This window comes from Thermobia domestica, chromosome 1 (genome assembly GCF_964235325.1).
Source record: "Thermobia domestica chromosome 1, izTheDome1.hap1.1, whole genome shotgun sequence".
Classification (NCBI taxonomy): domain Eukaryota; kingdom Metazoa; phylum Arthropoda; class Insecta; order Zygentoma; family Lepismatidae; genus Thermobia; species Thermobia domestica.
Genome location: NC_137454.1, coordinates 318,268,023 through 318,287,509, shown reverse-complemented (window position 1 = coordinate 318,287,509; position 19,487 = coordinate 318,268,023). Strand labels below are relative to the sequence as shown.

General features: G+C 33.8%; 1 protein-coding gene across 1 annotated transcript in view; it reads left to right on the top strand.

Annotated features, from left to right (window-relative positions):
* nompB (intraflagellar transport protein 88-like protein nompB) overlaps positions 1-19,487 on the top strand; it is a 74,244-nt gene that overhangs the window by 44,910 nt on the left and 9,847 nt on the right. The window contains exons 11-15 of the mRNA XM_081728371.1: positions 400-547; positions 4,084-4,195; positions 6,848-7,082; positions 10,177-10,302; positions 12,353-12,571. Of these exons, the coding sequence (XP_081584497.1) occupies positions 400-547; positions 4,084-4,195; positions 6,848-7,082; positions 10,177-10,302; positions 12,353-12,571 (840 nt within the window). The remainder of the gene's footprint in view (positions 1-399; positions 548-4,083; positions 4,196-6,847; positions 7,083-10,176; positions 10,303-12,352; positions 12,572-19,487) is intronic.

Below are 19,487 nucleotides of genomic sequence, written 5' to 3'. Positions count from 1 at the left end.
CGAATAGTAACTCAAAATCAAATATAAGGTGACGTTTGTATTTACCATTTAAGTAAGTTCTCTTTTTTAAAAAATCGAACCTACATGTCGTCGTCGATAGGTATAAAAAAAGAAACCGAAAGAGGAAGTAATATATATATTACACGAAGAACTAATATGATCAGATTCACCAATAGGCTATTTTAAAACTAATATCCCCACGGTCAAAAATTAATTGATATTTCTGTGGGAATTTAAATTTCAAGTACGCACGTATGAAGGTACTTTTGTAGTTGATTAAGAGGCATATGCATTATCTCGTCGTAATGGCTTAGTATATAGTTACAGTTATAGTTGATTATTGAATTATAGTTGATAATTATTGAAATCTGTATTGTTTATTTGATTTTATTTATATAGGTTTAGTGAATAAGAACCTTGGACTATACGATGAAGCACTTGATTGTTTCTTGAAACTTCAGTCGATAGTTCGGCATCATCCACAAGTTCTTTATCAAGTAGCACACCTTCATGAGATATTGGGAGATGTTGATCAAGCTACTGAATGGTAAGTACTTACGAATTGGAATATATATGATAACATCTATTCCAGTTCCTCTTATACTTTTAAGATACTGTTTTTTCTTTCTTGATGAAATTCAATGAATCAAGATACAACCTTGACAGATATAAAATAGTAAAAAGTACTGGTTTTTACTAGTATTACTGGCAAACCTTAGTGACTCAGAGAAAGAACGTTTTCCTCTACGCACCTGACGAAGGTCACACCGTCATGGTGATGATTATTAGTGCTTCTCGTTTTCTTTAACTTAATTATGGTATATATTTACTTAAAGTCAGTAATTGACACATTTCTAATTTAATTATTAAGGAGACAAGTGTAATACTTATTTCGTTGATTGTGTTTGTAACAGTTTTCCTATATGGTTTCAACCACTGATATACTAGTTTATGTAGAAACACTTTTGCAGCGATTTTTTCGTGGAATAACTGCAGATTTAACGATTCTTCTGTATTCATTAATAACGTTAGTCCTGTAAACATTAACAGTGTCAAGAGTCTGTCTTTGGCATTACTACTTCTTTTCTTGATGTAACTTATGCACGTAACATTATCAAGAAGTTTTATTTCAGTTTTATAATCCTTGCATCAAAAGTGTAAAGTGTATTTATGAATTGATTCAACCTTCGTGTGAGTGCCTTAACGTAGTTGTTCTGTAAATGTGTTGACAAAAAATGTTATTAAATGAAACGAAATGAAATCTTTCAGTTTAACGTTCCACGATTATGTCCTTAGGGCTAAGGGAGAAGATGATTAAGGCAAGTGGATGATGATGAAAGAATTGGTGGAATGAAAAAGTGGGAAGAAACGGGAGTACCCCGGGAAAACCTACGGACACGATGTCGTTCACCACAAACTTATCTGGCCAGAGATGGAACCAGGGAACCCACACCGAGCCACTTTGTCCCCTTGTTATAAATATATCTCATTCTAATTTATGCAGATTGTCAGGCAAAAGTTTGTGGGATTCGGAATAAATAAAATCGTCACGAAAAGAACACTTAAGATGTCGTAGTAACGTTGATTATTAAGAGTCAAGATTATTAAGAATAAAATGAAATATTTTATAATAATTATTAAAAGGAAAGTTATGAAAAAGAAGAGAGAGAAATAAAATCAAGATAAAAGAGTAAGTGTTTAGGGATTTATTTAAGTGTTTATCGCCTTCGTAACAATACCATTACATACCCTATAATACAATAGGCTGTAAATTGCATTTGGACATATTCGACTACATTTACACTTCTGGGGGCGCGGTGGCTCATTGGTAGAGCGTTCACCTCTGGTGCTTGGGGTCCCGGGTTCGATCCCAGCCCCCGCCAAGTGAACTTTGTGGTGGACAAACACCGTACTCGTGGGTTTTCTCGGGGTTCTCCCGTTTCCTCCCACTTTCTTCATTCCACCATTTCACTCATCTCTCATAATCACCGTCTCCTTTAGCCTAACCGGCATAACCGTGGGACGTAAAACTCAGAGATTTCATTTCATTTCATTTACAATTCTCTTTTAAAAAGACGAATACTTAGTGCTTTTAGAGACTAACACTGGTGAACAAAGCCACGGAGTAAGTGGTTGAAACGGTATAGAAAATCCCTTACAGACGCAGTCAACGTAGTATATGTTTCATTTATCTCCTTAAAAATTAATTGCGATTCTTGTAGGTGTAAAGAAAGAAGAAATTATATATGAAAGAAATATTATTTTATTTATTGAAGTTAGAAGTCAGTGTGTGTTACTTTGGTTTCACCAATTAAACAAAATAATAATAATAATAATAATAACACCATATTTCACATTATTCTACCAGTTACTTCCTTATTTTTCATTTCACTTATTGGTTATTTTCGTCAGCAGATAAGCTGAATCTGTTGTAATGGTATTACTTCAATGTAGTCATCGTGGACTGTTGCCTTTGATCATAGTTCCACGTGTGTGTGTCGGAAACTCATTTGAGATCAGTGGCATAGTGATAGTTATTATTCTCGCATTTCAATCAGAACCTATATGAAAATCCAGGCACCTGTACAGACAATGCCTGAAATTGGAACATAATTTTCCTATATATATTTCCTATGATAAACCGTATATCGTGCTTGTACAGACATAGAAAACATGTACTTATAAGTGTAAAACACGTATAAGAAGCCTGTATGTAGATTATTTAATACATGTTCAGAGGAAAGAGTAGGGTATATACAGATAAGGAACAAGTAGTTTTTTTTTTGTTGTTGTTGTTGGTGTTAAATTTAATGTAGTTTTCAGACGTAAAATAATCACGAAGTCAATAAATGCATTATTCATTGCATGTACAGATGAGAAATATGGCTTTTAGGGTTAAGCGCCAACTAATTTATTGCTGACTGCAAGAGATGTTCAGCGATCTCTTGTAGTGTTGTTTCCTATTCATTTTACATTATAAATACCTTTCCAAGTTAATGTATTTAATGTTAAGGTCAACAATATATTTAAGATGTACATTATTCTGTTCACATTTCACTCCGGATATCTTGAGATAAAATTTTTAGTGATTAAGCATGTGCATGTATTGTGCCAGTACTTCACTAAGATAACCTTTAATTTGGTGTTAACAAGAACTGTGCAGGCAAAATATGGCTAACGTGAAACGCATATCAGTGGGGTTTACTTCACCATCAAGATGCATGTTTCCTCTGCAGGGACATGTACAGTGTATGCAATATTCTATCTAAAGGTTACTAAACATGCACTACACAACATATAATCTGAATACTTATACAATGCCTCTAAGTTTCTAACATGTTAACGATAGAATTTGCCTCTGTATAGAGAATGTTTCAGGATTTTGGAAATGGTTTGTATGACATATTAAACATGTGTCTGTACGTTGCGGTTAACCAGAGCTTTTTATAGCTAATATATGATCAATATAAAACAGATTAAATCGAATTGTACCTTCTGTTGAGTTTCATATATTGTTTGCAGAAATTTGCATTACAATGCAACATATAACATGCTTGTATATAGGCCACTAAAGATACACTGTACAACGCATGTTTTGAACGGCTATATAATAGTAGTAGTAGTAATAATAATAATAATAATAATAATAATAATAATAATAATAATAATAATAATAATAATAATAATAATAATAATAATAATAATAATAATAATTTAATGTGTTGCAAGCAGAAGCAGTGTTTGCACATGTACTATACATTGATCTTCCTGAGTACATTGTAAACGCATTTACAGATAAAAGAACACCTGTTTCCTTTCATGGAACAGGTACATGATATGCACCATGACATACACAAAACAGGATCCAAAAATGAAACATATGCACTGTACAGGTGTTTTCAGTGCCTGTACAGTGCCTGCATAGATTTGCATTTCGGTATGAGAAGAGTTGAGATTACTGGTAACTGTAACTAGTTGGCAATGATTTTGTGTTTAACTGGCCTGGAAAATTTGGTAAAATAACTAAATATTTTATGACAAAACTGAAAAAGGAAAACTTCTGTAGTGTATCATTGTTTGTAGGTATCATCAGCTACTTGGTATAATTCCAACGGATCCAGGTGTTCTTCAGAAAATGGGCGAAATGTTTGATAATGAAGGAGATAAACAACAAGCTTATCAATATCATTTTGATGTAAGTGTAAAATCTTTTACTTTCTTTTATTCTTTATCGTCTTTTTCAAACTTTTGAAACGGAAAGTTTTGACTGAAAAGGTCTAGCATCGATTTCCTGAGATCGCATCCTGTTTCCGGATTTCCAGGTTTCCACAAATCTGTTAAGATAATGCTAACTAATGAAAGTCAATGGAAAAACATTTTTTTTTTCTTTAATGGTGGAAAATAAGACAATTTGGTTGTTGCGTCAACACATGCTTATTTTTCAACAAGTTTTCCCTCATGTTGAGTATGTAAATAATATTTAATGTCTTGGTTCTGTTTTATTATGCATATGGTAGGAATACAATTGGAGACAACAGGATGTGACAGAAAAATTTGAAATCGTTATCAAACTATACCATTCCAGTATTTCACTTAGTAATTTTAGCTCGTTACTGTTGTGTGAAAAGTGTGAAAACCTAATAAGTATTGTACAAATTCATAAAATTCAGTGATTTTGACATTTGAAATATTAATGTAACCTTAAAATTATTAGTGTATGCAATAAAATAGCATTATTTCCTGGATACTAATAGACATATTTTGGCCTGTATAAAACGTCAGTTTAATAATATCTTCGTATATCTGAAGTTACCTGGCGATAAATCAGACACCGAAAACCCAACGTCCTACTCACCCTGTCTGAAAGGTGAGAATTGGTGTTTTAAAAATATTAGTATTAATTGGGCAAGAATGTCAATAATTTAGTGAACAAATGTGTGCGTAACTAACCTCATTACTGATAAGTGTGTGTGCGTCGAGTCTGAACCTCGAGTTTTTAATCAGATAATTAATGTAAGGGAGATAGCATCTTTAAAATTGAGTCTGTTCTCGCGGAGACAAACAAAGCTATTCGCTGACAAATACCTCGAGTGCATGGCTGAAAGAATTATGGGTTATTTATTGCCAAGAATTACTTCGTGCGTATTTGTAGTATCCAACCTGTAGATGAAGTGTCAGTTCCAGAGCGAGAATTTGATTGTATTCACTACCAGGATTGAAAAAATCAAGACTTTTTTAAAATCATTTTTTGTTAATTTTCTTTATTTAAATAGACTTTTTAAAATTTAAATCACTTGTACTTGATTTTAAGAGAATGGAATAAAATTTATATGGTGTTCCGTTTTTTAATTGGTAAAATACTAGGATTTCAGTTTTTTTTTTTTTTTTTTTTTTTTTTTTTTTTTTTTTTTTTTTTTTTTTTTTAATTTTATTAAGTGATGTTAGAGTTAAAGCTAAACCAGAAATTTCCCAATATTCACGTTGTGTTTTTTGCAACGTGTTTCTCATACGTTACAGTACAATATTGTTTACTCAACATCTAAGAGATGGCGCAGTCACCGTTTTTTTTAAATTGACAAACTTGGACGAAAGAAAAATAATGTATGGTTTATACTCCTCACATTACAACGAATATCAATATGTTTTGCTTGAAAGTTGTAAAATTGTTCAAGATAAACTCGTATATAAATATGAATTGTGTATATATATAAACATTTGATTTCAACCTATCTGCATTCAGTGTGACAAAGATTATAATTCAATATGTAAGATGTTTTAGTAGTAATGTGTCTAATTACGATTGTCCTGCTTTTTTAAATATTTTTTCCTGTTTATTAACAGCTAACTGAAATACCCGTTCTTAGCACGGGAAAAATAGATTTATAGCAAATATTTGAAAGGTATATTTGAACCCCGTTTCCTACTCCCTTGAGATGCGTATTTGAATCAAAATGAAATAATAAAAACCCAGCTCGACCCAACTGTTGACTATCTTCAAAAATCTATTACAAATGGCGCAGCCATTATTGTTTGCGAAAAATTTACCGCAACCTCCTATCATTAGGAAACATTTCAAAGTGTAGGACTAATGATAAACACCCAGGTCAACCCAAGTTCTTACTATGTTTAAAAAGCCAGTTTAAAAGGTTTAAATGTTTTGGCGCATGTGTCAACTTGTTTTCAGTGAATGGTTTATATACCAAGTCCCATTTCCCTAATTACTTGTTTAACTCCCTTACCCCTCAGGATATGTACTTTAATGAAAATGACATGATCAAAAAACCGGGGCGAGTCAGCTGCTGTGTTCAGAAATTCATTTCAAGCAGTTCCCGTGATGACGAGAGAAAAGACCGATATTATTTTAATATATTGAGTAAAACATTATAATTGTCACCCTCCTAACCCTCTCACTTAAGAAGAGCGGAATTTTCGAAAGCGCTAGGACACATGTCAAATTATTTTTATTAATTATGTTGAGCTTATATATCGAGTTTTATCTTCCCAACTTGAGAGGCTACTGAGACCATTGGGCATAAATTTTAAATCCTCCTTACCCCTTAGGATACGCATTTTAATCAAAGTAATATGGTGAAACTCGAACTTGAGGTAGGTACTGTTAAAATATGTATTACCACGAATATAAAATTATGAACTAAAAATTGGAGTATTGAATTTTAAATGGGTTCAGGCGTTTTCTCCTTAAGTCTATATGAAATTACTGCGCCATTGTACTATATGAAATTATTGAATTAAGTATATTGCCAAAGAAAAAAAAAGTCATGATCTATTTCAAACTTATGCTAGATTCCTTTGCATATGACGATATAATATAATCTTTTTCTCTTAGTCGTACAGATATCATCCATCTAACTTTGAAGTGATAGATTGGCTAGGGTCTTACTTCATTGAAATGCAAGTATCGGAGAAGGCTATTAAATATTTTGAAAAGGCATCCCTTATGCAGCCGGATGAAGTAAAATGGCAGCTTATGATTGCATCATGTCACCGAAGAAGTGGAAATTATCATCATGCTCTCCAAATGTACAAACAAGTCCATAGAAAATTTCCGGATAACATTGAGTGTAAGTAATAATATTTTTGTATGAATCAAGGTTTTAATAATACAGAGAAACGTGTAAAATTACCATGCCTGTAACTTAACCATTTGCTTCAACTGGTCCTACTTTATGAGTGATAACATGGAGATATACATTACCTTAAATTCAGCATTGCGTCTAAATATTTGTTAATACTACAATTTTGAGTCAGAGCTTCCTTCTTCGTCCGCGGCTTGTTTATTTACACTTTACTGTTTAAATTACATCTCATGGTTTCCATTATATAAGGAAGAAACTTTGTCGGTATGGTTAAGCTTACCTGCAACACACTGAAAACAAAACCATACCATGATGGTTAATTTGTAACAAATACGATAGCTTCAAATACACTAATGTTCCTGTCCCAATCACTCATTATGGCTTCAGTTATATTGTGAAAAATGTTACGATAATTTTAACCGTACCGGTAACATGCTGAAAGACAAAGTAAAAAGTTAAAAGCATTACCTCAGTAAACAAAGTTTTTTTCAGCGTGTTATCCGTATTAATAAATATTTAGAACATTCCTGAGTTTAAGTTGATAGTTATAATCATGCGTTAGTGTAGTTCCTTTAGTAGTTACGAAGATATACACTTGTGGTTTATTCCGTGTAAGTTGCCAGTTGTGTGACCTGAATAATTTTCTTTGGAACAGAAGCTGATCAACTTAGGCAGATTTTCTATGTATTTGTATTTACGCTTTTATTATTGAAATATGATGAGCAAACTCGGGGAAGCTATCGTTCTTTACATGTGTGAATTGGACTTAAAATATGTTGTGTATTATACAGATGTATTCTGCTAGCAGTCAGATGACTATAAGATGCACATGAAAAACTTACGTGAGTATTCGCATGTGTTTGTGTGTGTGTATAGAAGCAAGTGTTCGATTAGTATTCGGTCATTGAGAGAAGAATGATCGGAAACGAGCAAGAGGAGTGTACGGCCTGTTGCGTTTGTAAATATTTATTCTTTATGACAGACGTATTGCCACAAATTTCAGTCAAACCCATATATCTTTTCAAGTAAAATGCTTTTTTGTTTGATCATTAGCTTTTGTAAATATACTTTTAATCGTCTTACCGTGGATTATTGAAGATTGCAGATATTTGTGCAGATCGTGTGAAGTAAAAGTTTGCGTTACAAATTATCCAACCTGTATAAGATGTTTTAGTTTGCAAATGAGTTATCTTAAGAATGAGAGACTTTGTAGAGCATAACAATTTATATATATTTCAGTGTGTATCCCCTACTAAAAGGATGTTTAGCTCCTACTAAAAAGAGGCAAAGACATTATTCAATTTCGGTTTTAACGCTTCACTCGAAGCTTTGAACTTTGTATGAAAGTTGTCTATCTGACAACAGATGTCCCGGATCATGGTCACAGAGATGATCGAAATTTAATCTTAAACATGAACGGAGTTTGTAGTACAAGACAAGAGTTTATTTTATTGTCCATCTGACATGAGTTACTTATATATATTGTAAGGAAAATGCTAGTGCTAACTATGGAAAATGATTTCTTACATTAGGTAGAATTTTAAAAAATAAAAGTGTCCTGACAAGAATTTAGTTGAAAATGATCTGTTGTTGTTTAGCTTGTACAATGTGGAAGATCTGGGCAAACATTTCAGAAAGTTATAATTTTAAAATTGATGCATGTTCTATTTTAAAGAGAAATGTTTAAAGAAGAAATTTAAACTGTAAACTTCGTTCATCCCATACTTTAAAAGAATACATTCTGCATTAGTGTTTAAATCTCGTGTATTTGAACATAAAAGCAAGCTTGCGTCGTAAAGATTCGAGGAAGAAACAAACGAAACGTGAGACGCAAAACTCCAAAGAAAGAAACAAGCTTAACGGGACATAGAAATATAAGGAAAGAAGTAAACTAAAAGACGCAGAAGTAAAAGGAGAGAAACAAACGAAGCATGGGACGCAGAAACGCAGGGAAAGAAAGAAACGAAGCATTGCACGCAAAAATGCAAGAAAAGAGAAAACATAAGGTGAAAAATTGCAAAGAAAGAAACAAACGAAACATGGAACGCAAAAATACAAGAAGAGGAACATTGAATTTGAATCCGTGAGTAAGCATTTGCCACGCCGCCATGCAATAAAGTAGGTGCCGGAAATTTTAGTTTGTATTCGATAAATAACGTTCAGTGCTTTGTATAAATTTACTGTCCTGCTGTGTTCTGAACACAGACGAAGTTTATATCAGCAAAGCAAATTGAGCTCATATAAAAATGAAATATTTCAGTTTTACGTCCCACAGTTATGCCGTGTAGGCTAAAAGAGACGGTGAAGATGAGAATGAATGAAATGATGGAATGAAGAAAGTGGAAGAAAACGGAATAATTCCGAGAAAACTCATACATATAGTGTTCATCCACTACAAAACCTACTTGGCTCTAGTTGGGTTCGAATCAGGAACCCACGCACTGAATGTGAACGCTTTACCAATGAGCCACCGCGACTTCTTGAGCTGATATGTATTTATATGGTTGTCATAGGTACATTCGGTACGGAAGACTCGAGTTCGATTCCCGGTGGAAGCGCTTGGTTCGTATCCCACGTTAAGATGTAGATCCACGTCTCATATAGCCTCGATGCTGAGCAGAACCTTAAACTCTAAAACAACAATCAACATTGAGCAAAGTAAATATAGGATTCTTTGTCCTATCCCTGTTCCAAAAAGGGCCTTTATCGAGAGATGTCAGATTCTTTTGGAGAAAAATGGAACATCTTAAACATATCCATTAGTACAAAGTTGCTTTTCGCTTATCGACGTATGCTCTACCTGTAACCTTTTTAATGTAACTAAGAGCGACAGGACTATGACCATTTGTTATTATTCTCCAATCCTGATTACTACAAGTAGCTCAGGTCGTAGAGCATCTGCCTAGCAAGCAGTAGATTGAAGTTTAAATCTGCATATCTAATGATCGGACTTCCTGTGCTGCTATAATATAGTTTCATGTTTATTGGTATAAAAGTGTTTGTTGGATTGGTTTATTGATATTAAGAAGTAAGTAAATAACTTAAAAGTACTTAATACCTTTATTTTCACATTGTATAGGTTTGAAGTTTCTTGTAAGACTGTGCAATGATTTAGGACTGAAGGAAGCTGCGGAGTATGCTTTGGAATTGAAGAAAGCCGAAAAAGCCAAAGAAGTGCGAGAAAGGATAGGGAGTAGTAGACCAGGTAAATGGATTTCATTTTCTTATTAATGCGTTGTGTGATGCATATATTGAGAAAGAAAGATGTAAGAAATTAATCATTAGCTGTTTTTTGTATTCCATTTTTAGGAACATGTTGAATAATGTGTGCTTAATAGTCAATTTAATTTAGTCAATATAAGTTTCCAAACAAGTTTTACGTTGTAAATCGTGTGGTCAAAGATTATGATCAATAATCTGTATAAGTTACGACACATCATGTAATTATCATAATCTGTATAAGTTCCCATATCGTGTAAGTTATTACTATACTTATCATATATGGCCAAAGAGTAAAAAGGTAGAAGCATAAATGTGTAATGTGAATCAGCAAATTATTTTAATTGAAAATTATTTAGTAAAAGACTGAAGTGTTTGAATTATAATATATATATCTATCTTCACTGTATAATCACGTTGTATTAGTTATATAACGGAAGTATAATGAAATAGTCGATGTTTAAAATCTTCTTTAGAGGGTTGCCCTCCGCATATCACTCTACGCAGACCTCTTTCAACCCCCTTCCATATCCAAAAAAGAATTGCTAATAATATATTCCTTGTTTGATTTATTTAACATAATTATGTTATGTGAAAGTAATATTCTTACAAGCGCAATTTTTTAAGGAAAATACTGGCTTTTCGTAGAAAAGACGTCTGCACGTCCTAATTATCTATTGTAGTGAGTTGCAATTCACTTTAGTTTCGTAGTTTACAGATGCAAAATATGTATTAAACGTGTTCGTTACTCACCAGTATAGATGTTGATAATGATAAAAATTAAAGTGCAGCCAATGTATTACATGACATACGTAGCAGAAATACTTAAAATTTAAAATTAGTGGAGATAAAGGGAGGGGAAAACATAACTAAAGATCTGTAAGTTGTTGAAAAGAACTAGGAATTGTATCTTCTCACTACCTTCTGCACCCACTCTTTCTAGAAAGACTTATCAAATAAGATAAGACGTAGTAAAGCATAAACAGACAATTTTGAACTGTGCTATATGAGGAAGGAAAGCATTTACTTGTCCATTATCAACATGAAATAAATAAAAATGAATCAAACGCTGTTGTGGTCTCTTTAGTGGCATACGGCTGGTTACGTTTGCACTATGTGTGAGTACATTGTGTAACTTTTTTTGGTGCTGTGTATTGCTTCAATATGTTGTAAAATCCCTGTCGTAAGTGTATTTGTATAGTGTCCCTCAGGAAGATTCCATCCCATTTGAGAACACAGTCGAGATTGAAGTGTTAGTAGAGATTGTGGACCAATAAAGTACTCGTTTTCAGTATATGCCTGGTGAACTCTGCTCTACTTTGAACGACATAAAAGGAAACGCTGTACATCAGTACTATGGGATGCCAAATACTTAACTTCATTTATTAATTGTGTAGACCTAATACCGTATGTAAGCTAATGTTCGATATTTCCCTTACTGTGAACAAAATGTAAAGAGGTAATTGGTATAATATGCATATTTTTCTTTATTTACATATGGAAGCTATAGGATGCATATTTAATATTTAAAAATATATATATATATATATTCTTACTTTGCACCCTGGACATTAATGTTACAACTGGCCCATTTTTCAATGTACCTTCTTCCGCTACTGTATCCATTAAAATATGATTATATAGGTCCTATCTATTCGTAAAAGTCCATGCTTCAACAGAAAACCTTTGTAAAAAATAAAATAATAATAAATAAATATGTTCAATCTTCTCTTTCTGAATACGTTGCTTAAAGATGTAGAAGCTACTTCTACTCTTGCATCTTCGAGTTAAAAATGCCAGAAAAGCCGAAAAATTGTCACTAACAATGTTAGATAATGAAAAGTGTTTGTTAATTTATAATTTCAAAGAAAAAACTTCGCACACTGTTGTTATTTTCACATCTAGGATGCGGAGTAACAATAGTTTTTCTAATGTATACTTTACTTTCTTTCACCTTCAGATGAGGGGATATTACGGCTAATCTTTCTTGTTAGCAGATTTATATTTGTCTTTACTCATTCAGTATTCCATTTTAGGTTCCCGCCGTAGTAGTAGTCGCTCATCTCGAGGAAGCTCTGCTGTACCATTCAGCCCAGTGGGTGATCCTGGAGGAGTAGCGTCACCAATTAGCAGAGCTAGCTCGAGAGGACCACGAAGCATGCCTGGTTCAGCGCTCAGCATGGGTCGGCAGACAAAACTTTCGTTAATGGAGACAGAAGATCAAGAACGATACACCCCTTCTCAGAGAGAAATAGGTAAGACAGAGTATTTCGGTTATTGAACGAATCAGAGTTCAGACAGAGAACATAAAGAAATTTCAACGCGGAAATACGAAAATCTAAACGTGAAAAACTTACCTAGTTTCCATGAGAACGTACACATGAAAACACTAACATGATATACTGAGATTTCTTTTATGATTAGCAGATTATCACTAGAAGATATAAATGAAGAAATTACAGAGAAAGTGCGAGAAAAAGGAATCTTCCTAACAGTTCTGTATCTCCGTCCCCAAATGTCCCCAAATATATATATCGCTGGACTGGCGGCAGGGCTGCCCATAGATTTCATGGACCCCAACTGGTGCCAACTCTCCGCTTTTATAAAAATATACAAGTAACAATTCAAAAGTCGTTAAATTCCTGCATTATGAATGGACTAAACTTTATTGTCACCAAAAGGTTTTTAGGAAGTCACCAAATACATATTTTTTAAATCTATTATATTTCATTTAATCTCTAGAAAATTTTGTTACTTTGTCAGCCTGGAATTTCAAATTTGAAAAAATACTGGTGAATGAAGAAAACTTTAAAAAAAAAAAAAATCTTTTGATGAGACCCCCTACAGATGATGAGACGTTCTACTATGGGAAGCCCTGTTGACGGAGTTGTTATCTCCCGCTTTCAACCCACAACCTCTGTTGGGTAACTAACACAATTATGAGCAGTTTGTTCTTATTAGACTTTGAAACTATGCTATGCGTAAGTGTCAGAAGTCTTATAGAACGGCTGTATCCGTCCGTCCGTCCATCTGTCTGTTTGTCAATATATATATATCAGAGCAAAAACGGTAAGAGATATCGAAAAGCGGTTTGTTTCAATCAATTTATTATCCAAAGAATAGGTTCCCATTTCGTCCACTAATCTCTTATTCAAACTGAAAGCGATTGAAATAAGCCGTTTCCTGTTTCAACGTTTCAATGTCTCAAGAGAGCATTGAAGTATCACCAGCCGCAACACTATCAAACCCGAAAGTGGTTGGAATTTACTAAACGACGTGGCACACTTCTTGGCATTTGAAGACGGCGCTCCAAATTCCCTTTAAATGCTGCTAGCAAATGAGAGGGCTGCGGTATTGTCACGTTTATTTAGTACACATTCACTTCAGTTTACGCATCGGGGCGACTTACCATTCACTGCATGTTTCACTTTTTAGTATTTTTTGAATACGAGTAATTAAAAAAATAAATGAAAAACTATCAATGATGGCAATGTCAGAATGTCATTCGGAAGACCAGGTTCAAAACCCCGGAAAAGCTGCCGTGGCTGAGGTACTTCAATGACTGTTCCTTATTAAATTAAATGACCAAACAATGCCGGAAGCAATTGTTGGATCATTTCTCATCTTTGTCTTAAGCCAGTTGACGAACTTTATACCCCAATAGGAATGTTATTCTTTATATATATATATATATATATATATATATATATATATATATATATATATATACACCCTATAAATCACAGTCTGTGGTTGCTCGTGTTAACAACTGCTCTGGGAGATCAGATTCCTCTAGCCAAAACATATGCTCATATTGTTCTAAATTTTTCCTCCTTCCTGCAGGTTCTTTATAAGGCCCCTTTCTGTCTATTCGTGGTGTCTGTGTCGAAATGCATTCAAATAGTTCACTTTGTGAGTGAATGAGGAGCCTTCCATTTGGTTCAACTACTCGTTTCAGTCGAACGTGTGTATGTGTGTGTGTGTATTTCGTGTGTGGTAAAAGTTATTTTAATATTTTTGTGTTGAATATTTTATTATTTCAACATACCAGTGTCACTTAGCAAAACAAGTGCCATCACAAGCACTGATGCTAGTAAGAAAAAGCGACGAGTGTTATACAGCCAGGCAAGAAACATGGTTTTCTCGGTTTATATACATACTTTAAAATGCTATTAAATGATGCCGTACGTGTTAGGAGTTCCTTTGCCATAAAATACTGAATCACGTGCTTCTTCGGACGAAAGGTAGGATAGTTATTTTTTTACTGATTCTTGTTTATCATAATTAAAAATAATAATCAGTGTTGTAAAATCTATATATCTCGACTATTACTGAGCGGCATGGTAGGCCTACAGTTCGAATCCCGCCTCGGATGTGGATGAAATGTGTTCATTTGATTAATTTAGTTCAATGAATAGGTGGAAACAGGTTTGGTACTGAGCAGTGATAATTTCAGGGGTGGCCTGTAGGGGAAGGTCATCCCAGAGGATTGGCATAACTAACGGGCCCGCAATGCGGGGAGGCTCATGCCAAAAGAGGACCCATTTAAGTTTCGAAAATTAACTCAGTTTTTATGTTATTTCAAATTCTTTGCTCGTTATTGTTCTGTAGTCTTGTAATATTTTCAGGTTAGGTTTAAAAAGCTGTTTAATTTACCGCAAAGACTATGTATTGAGACTGGAATAATAAACAGAAAGGATTGGTCAATATCCAATAATTTTCAGCTGGGAGTATACCGATTTTTATTTTCTTACTTTGGTAAGAAAAAAAAAAAAAAAACAGAATCAACTAGGCCTTTACCTACCTTGACACAGGAAGTTGCTTTTCAGTGCCACTGTTCATTAGTGTGAATATACTCGTTTTAATTTCATTGTTGTTATTTCATTGTTAATTTCATTGTTAAACAATTCAGTAAAATGCTTTAAATAATTCGCTCGTCAATCGCAACTTAATTCGAAAAGAGGAACAAACAACTCAGAAATTGTAAAAAAAATTCAAGCATTTTTTAAAAGTAGTGCGCATGTTACAAGTTCAAGTAAAACCTATATTGCAACGAAAATGTCGTACATTCAACTAATAATAATAATAATAATAATAATAATAATAATAATAATAATAATAATAATAATAATAATAATAATAATAATAATAATAATAATAATAATAATTAATAATAATAATAATTAATAATAATAATAAATGGGCAAATTTGTATAATTTGAGCAAGTAGTGATCATCTATATGAAACTTCCAAAATTCAAAGAATGATTTCTATGTTCAATAAATTTTAAATGCCTTCATGAACATGGAAAGGAGATGCCTTTTGACATTTTCGGGAGCGGGTCAGAAATAGAGATGAGTCACTCAATTAAAAAAAAAAAAAAAATTGAGAAAGAGGGCATAATTTCTTAGCAAGCATTTGTCTCACTTTTAAAGCAGAAAATGCGACGTCTATCCCCTGCCACCTGATCGCCCTGTAGTTCGTCTGCTTAACCAAGCGATAGCCTACACCCCTTTACCGCTTGGCAACGTCGCGTCAGAGCTTGCGTTTTATTCGTTTAGCTGAAATACCAAGATGTTTGTCACATGCTTTAGTACTTATTTCCATAGAACAGAAGCAAGAGGTATAATAATAATAATAATAATAATAATAATAATAATAATAATAATAATAATAATAATAATAATAATAAGAAGAAGAAGAAGAAGAAGAAGAATGTTTTTGACTAATTCAGCACCACAAGAATGAATTTTGTTTCGATTTTTATCTATCCGTTGAAACCAGAAGTGATGAAAATCTACAATGTAATGGTGAAAAAGCTACGACAATACATACACATATGATATTATACACGGTGTATATGAGTAAGAAATGTGTAATCGAAACTGCTGATGTTGAAGAATGGTGCGGAAAGTAGAAATCAGGGTTGGCAAAAACCATGGTTTTTATTGAAAAAAAAAAAAAACAGTTTTTTTGGTTTAAACCCGTTTTTTTTTTTTTTTTAACCAGGTTTTTTGGTTTAAATAATTTGCTCTATGTATTTATATCACATATGGACAGAAATAAGCTTATTTCGCCTTGGTGTTAGTATTCAACAACCGGGTTATGCTGGAAGGGGTCACATAAACTTAAAGCGGAATCCAAACCGCTTCTCGGCTTACATCCAAGAGAAACTGTCCTCCATTTGAACTCGAAACCGGGACTAATTGTCTACAAATGCGATACGTCTGCCGACTCACTCACGAAGGATTCCTGATAAAAATACGTTGGACTAATTTTTACATATTTCTTAATATAATCGTCAACAGTCATTTCAGAAGGACAAAAACATAAACAATTGCATAAATGGAACCATTATACAGAATTACATATAGACAATTTCAAAGTACTACAGAGTAGCGTACAGAAGAACTAATTTAGTCCAAGTCAGTTCACTACAACTTTTATTAGTCCAAGTTAAACAAATATAACGACTTACTTTGCATATCATGAATAAAGAAACGAATTATTTGAGTCCACTTTGGCTCTGACCCATTTATACATAAATAGTTACCAAAGATTCTAATGATCTCAATAATTGCTTGTCGTGGGGTTTGTGTGACCCCCTCCCAAAAAAGTACGGCATTTCGATGTATTTTATCAATAGTAAACATTATTAAAATCACAAAAGGAAGATCCATAAAGATCCATAAAAAAAGGTTGCTTTTGTATTATCATCTCTTTGAGTAATGAACGTGGAATTTAGGTCTGAATATAGTACGAGTAATATATGGGAGTGAAACGTGATAACCCACAAATGTGTGTTCATCAAGATTTTATGAATAGTTACACTTATACGAACCTTTTTTTTTTTTTAAAAAAAAAAAACCAGCTTGGTTTAAACCAGCCAATTCTGGTAGAAATTATGAAGATCAATACGTTCAGTGTGATTTTATCGTCTTTACTCTTCCTCACATTTTATACCTGTTTTTCTTTGCTTCTTTTGCCATTGTAGTGCTTTGATGATGTTTCATTGATGACGAATATAAATTAATGCATTTTGTGAATATTATTATACAAAGTATTTATTTTAACAGCTTCATTACACCTATACAAGATGAAAGTTTTGCTTTTTCCTAATATAATCGTGGAGAAGTCAATGCTAATGTGTGAATGGACTAAGCTAGAAAACACAATCATATTTGACTGTTTTAGAGTAAGTAGAATGAATTTGAAAATTCCATCAAATTCGGGTATCTGGCAGTTTCACGACTTGCAAGAGTTTTGAAATGAAATGAAATCTTCAAGTTTTACTCCCCACTGTTATGCTGGCTAGCCTAAAGGGGGTTGTGATGATGAGAAATTAATGTAATGATGGAATGAATAAAGTGGGAGGAAACGGGAGAACCACAAGGAAATCCACGAACACGGTGTTTGTCCAGCACAAAGCTCACTTGAGACGAGCTGGGATCGAAACACAGACCCCACGCATCAGAGGTGAACGCTCTACCACTGAGCCACCATGCACAAACAAAGAAATGTGTGTTTATCAATCCGTGAGACAAAAACTACTTGGTGGATCATCATCAATTTTGATTAAGGTGTAGGGTGTCAAAAATTAGGAATCGAATTTTTGGTGATATTGAAACCGGAAGTGGTAGAAATCAATTATTTCTGGCTTTAACGTTGATCATTATATTGCATAAAATAGTGATAGATAGTGAGGAACGGTTTTCTTCAATTGAGTAAGCCTATCAAGAATACATTTTATCTTCATCGTTAAGTCTCTACTGAAACCAGAAGTGATAAACATCCTCTACAACTTCCGGTTTCAATATTGTACACAGAGCAAAAATGATAAAGGATAGGGAGAAACTGTCTTCTGGAATCGATTTAGTGTTCTAAGAACAGGCACAATCTTCCCTTAACATTCTATTCAAACTGAAGTGGCAGAAATGAGGCACTTCCGGTATTAACGTTGATCGCTATAGAATGAAAACGGTAATAGATAGTGAGAAGGGTTTTCTTAAATCAATTAAGCGCCCACAGAATATATTCCGTCTCGACTCTAATCTCTCTACTAATACTGGAAGTTATAGAAATCTACTATCACTTTCGGTTTTTATGTTAATTAGAAAATATCACCTCATACAAACCAAATTGGTTCGCATAGTGTACACGTGATACTACTACTACTTCAGTCAGTGGAGCACTCAGTTGATGATGAGGAATGAAATTTGCGCCGACTTGGTACTGTAAAACCGATCGGCGATGTTCAGTAATGTTTAGGTCGAAGGGTAAGACTGCCAGAGGTGTTCAAGTTCCTGCTGAAGTTACTCAAACCATGTCTGAACAGGTCTAACTATGTGTATTGGCGCCTTGCCATTTTGGAAGACTGTGTCGTTCTTAAGATGGATCTGGTTACCTAAAATTTCCATAATTACTGACAGTAATTCGTTGTTCGAGAGTAATAATAAGACCAATGTAGCACCATCAAATTGTTGTTTACACCAGTACAAAGCCCCGGGTATATTTAATGGTATAAAGAGGCAGTCCGGAGCATACACCTATTTGGACATGTATGCATAAATTTGGCCTGTTGTTGCAAACAAGAGAAAAGCTGATTCATCGAATTGTATTTCTCCCTTCTAATCATCGGAGGTCTACAGTTTATGTTCTTGACATAATTTTATTCTTACTACCACATTGCCAGCTGTGACCAGAGATTTCGAAATCGTAGAGCACGAACATCGAGATTATGCAGCTCACTGTCTACCATAGCTGTAGAAATAGGAAGTTGCAGATGCTGATTTAGTCGTACATTCAGTTGTATCGCTTTGTTTTACGATTCTTTGCGACAATCGTCTTCAATATTCGGCAATCTCTCTCACCTGTTCCACTATTCCTCTTCCCTAATGATTCTCTGTGATGAGTTCTGTGTGCTGTCATCACCTTGGACATTATTATTCTTGATATATGTAACATATTTGCCGTATTAAATACACCTGCTTCAACCGCGCACCCTTAATTTGGCCTCTTAGAAGGTGGTAGTTTTCTCTCATTTTGCACCACGGGTCAAGGTGGCTTAGTGGTAGAGCGCTTACTACCTGGTGTTAGAAGTCTTATTTTGATTCCAGACCATAAGGCTTTGCGGCGAACAGCATTGTTTATCTGCATTTTCTTATAGTTCT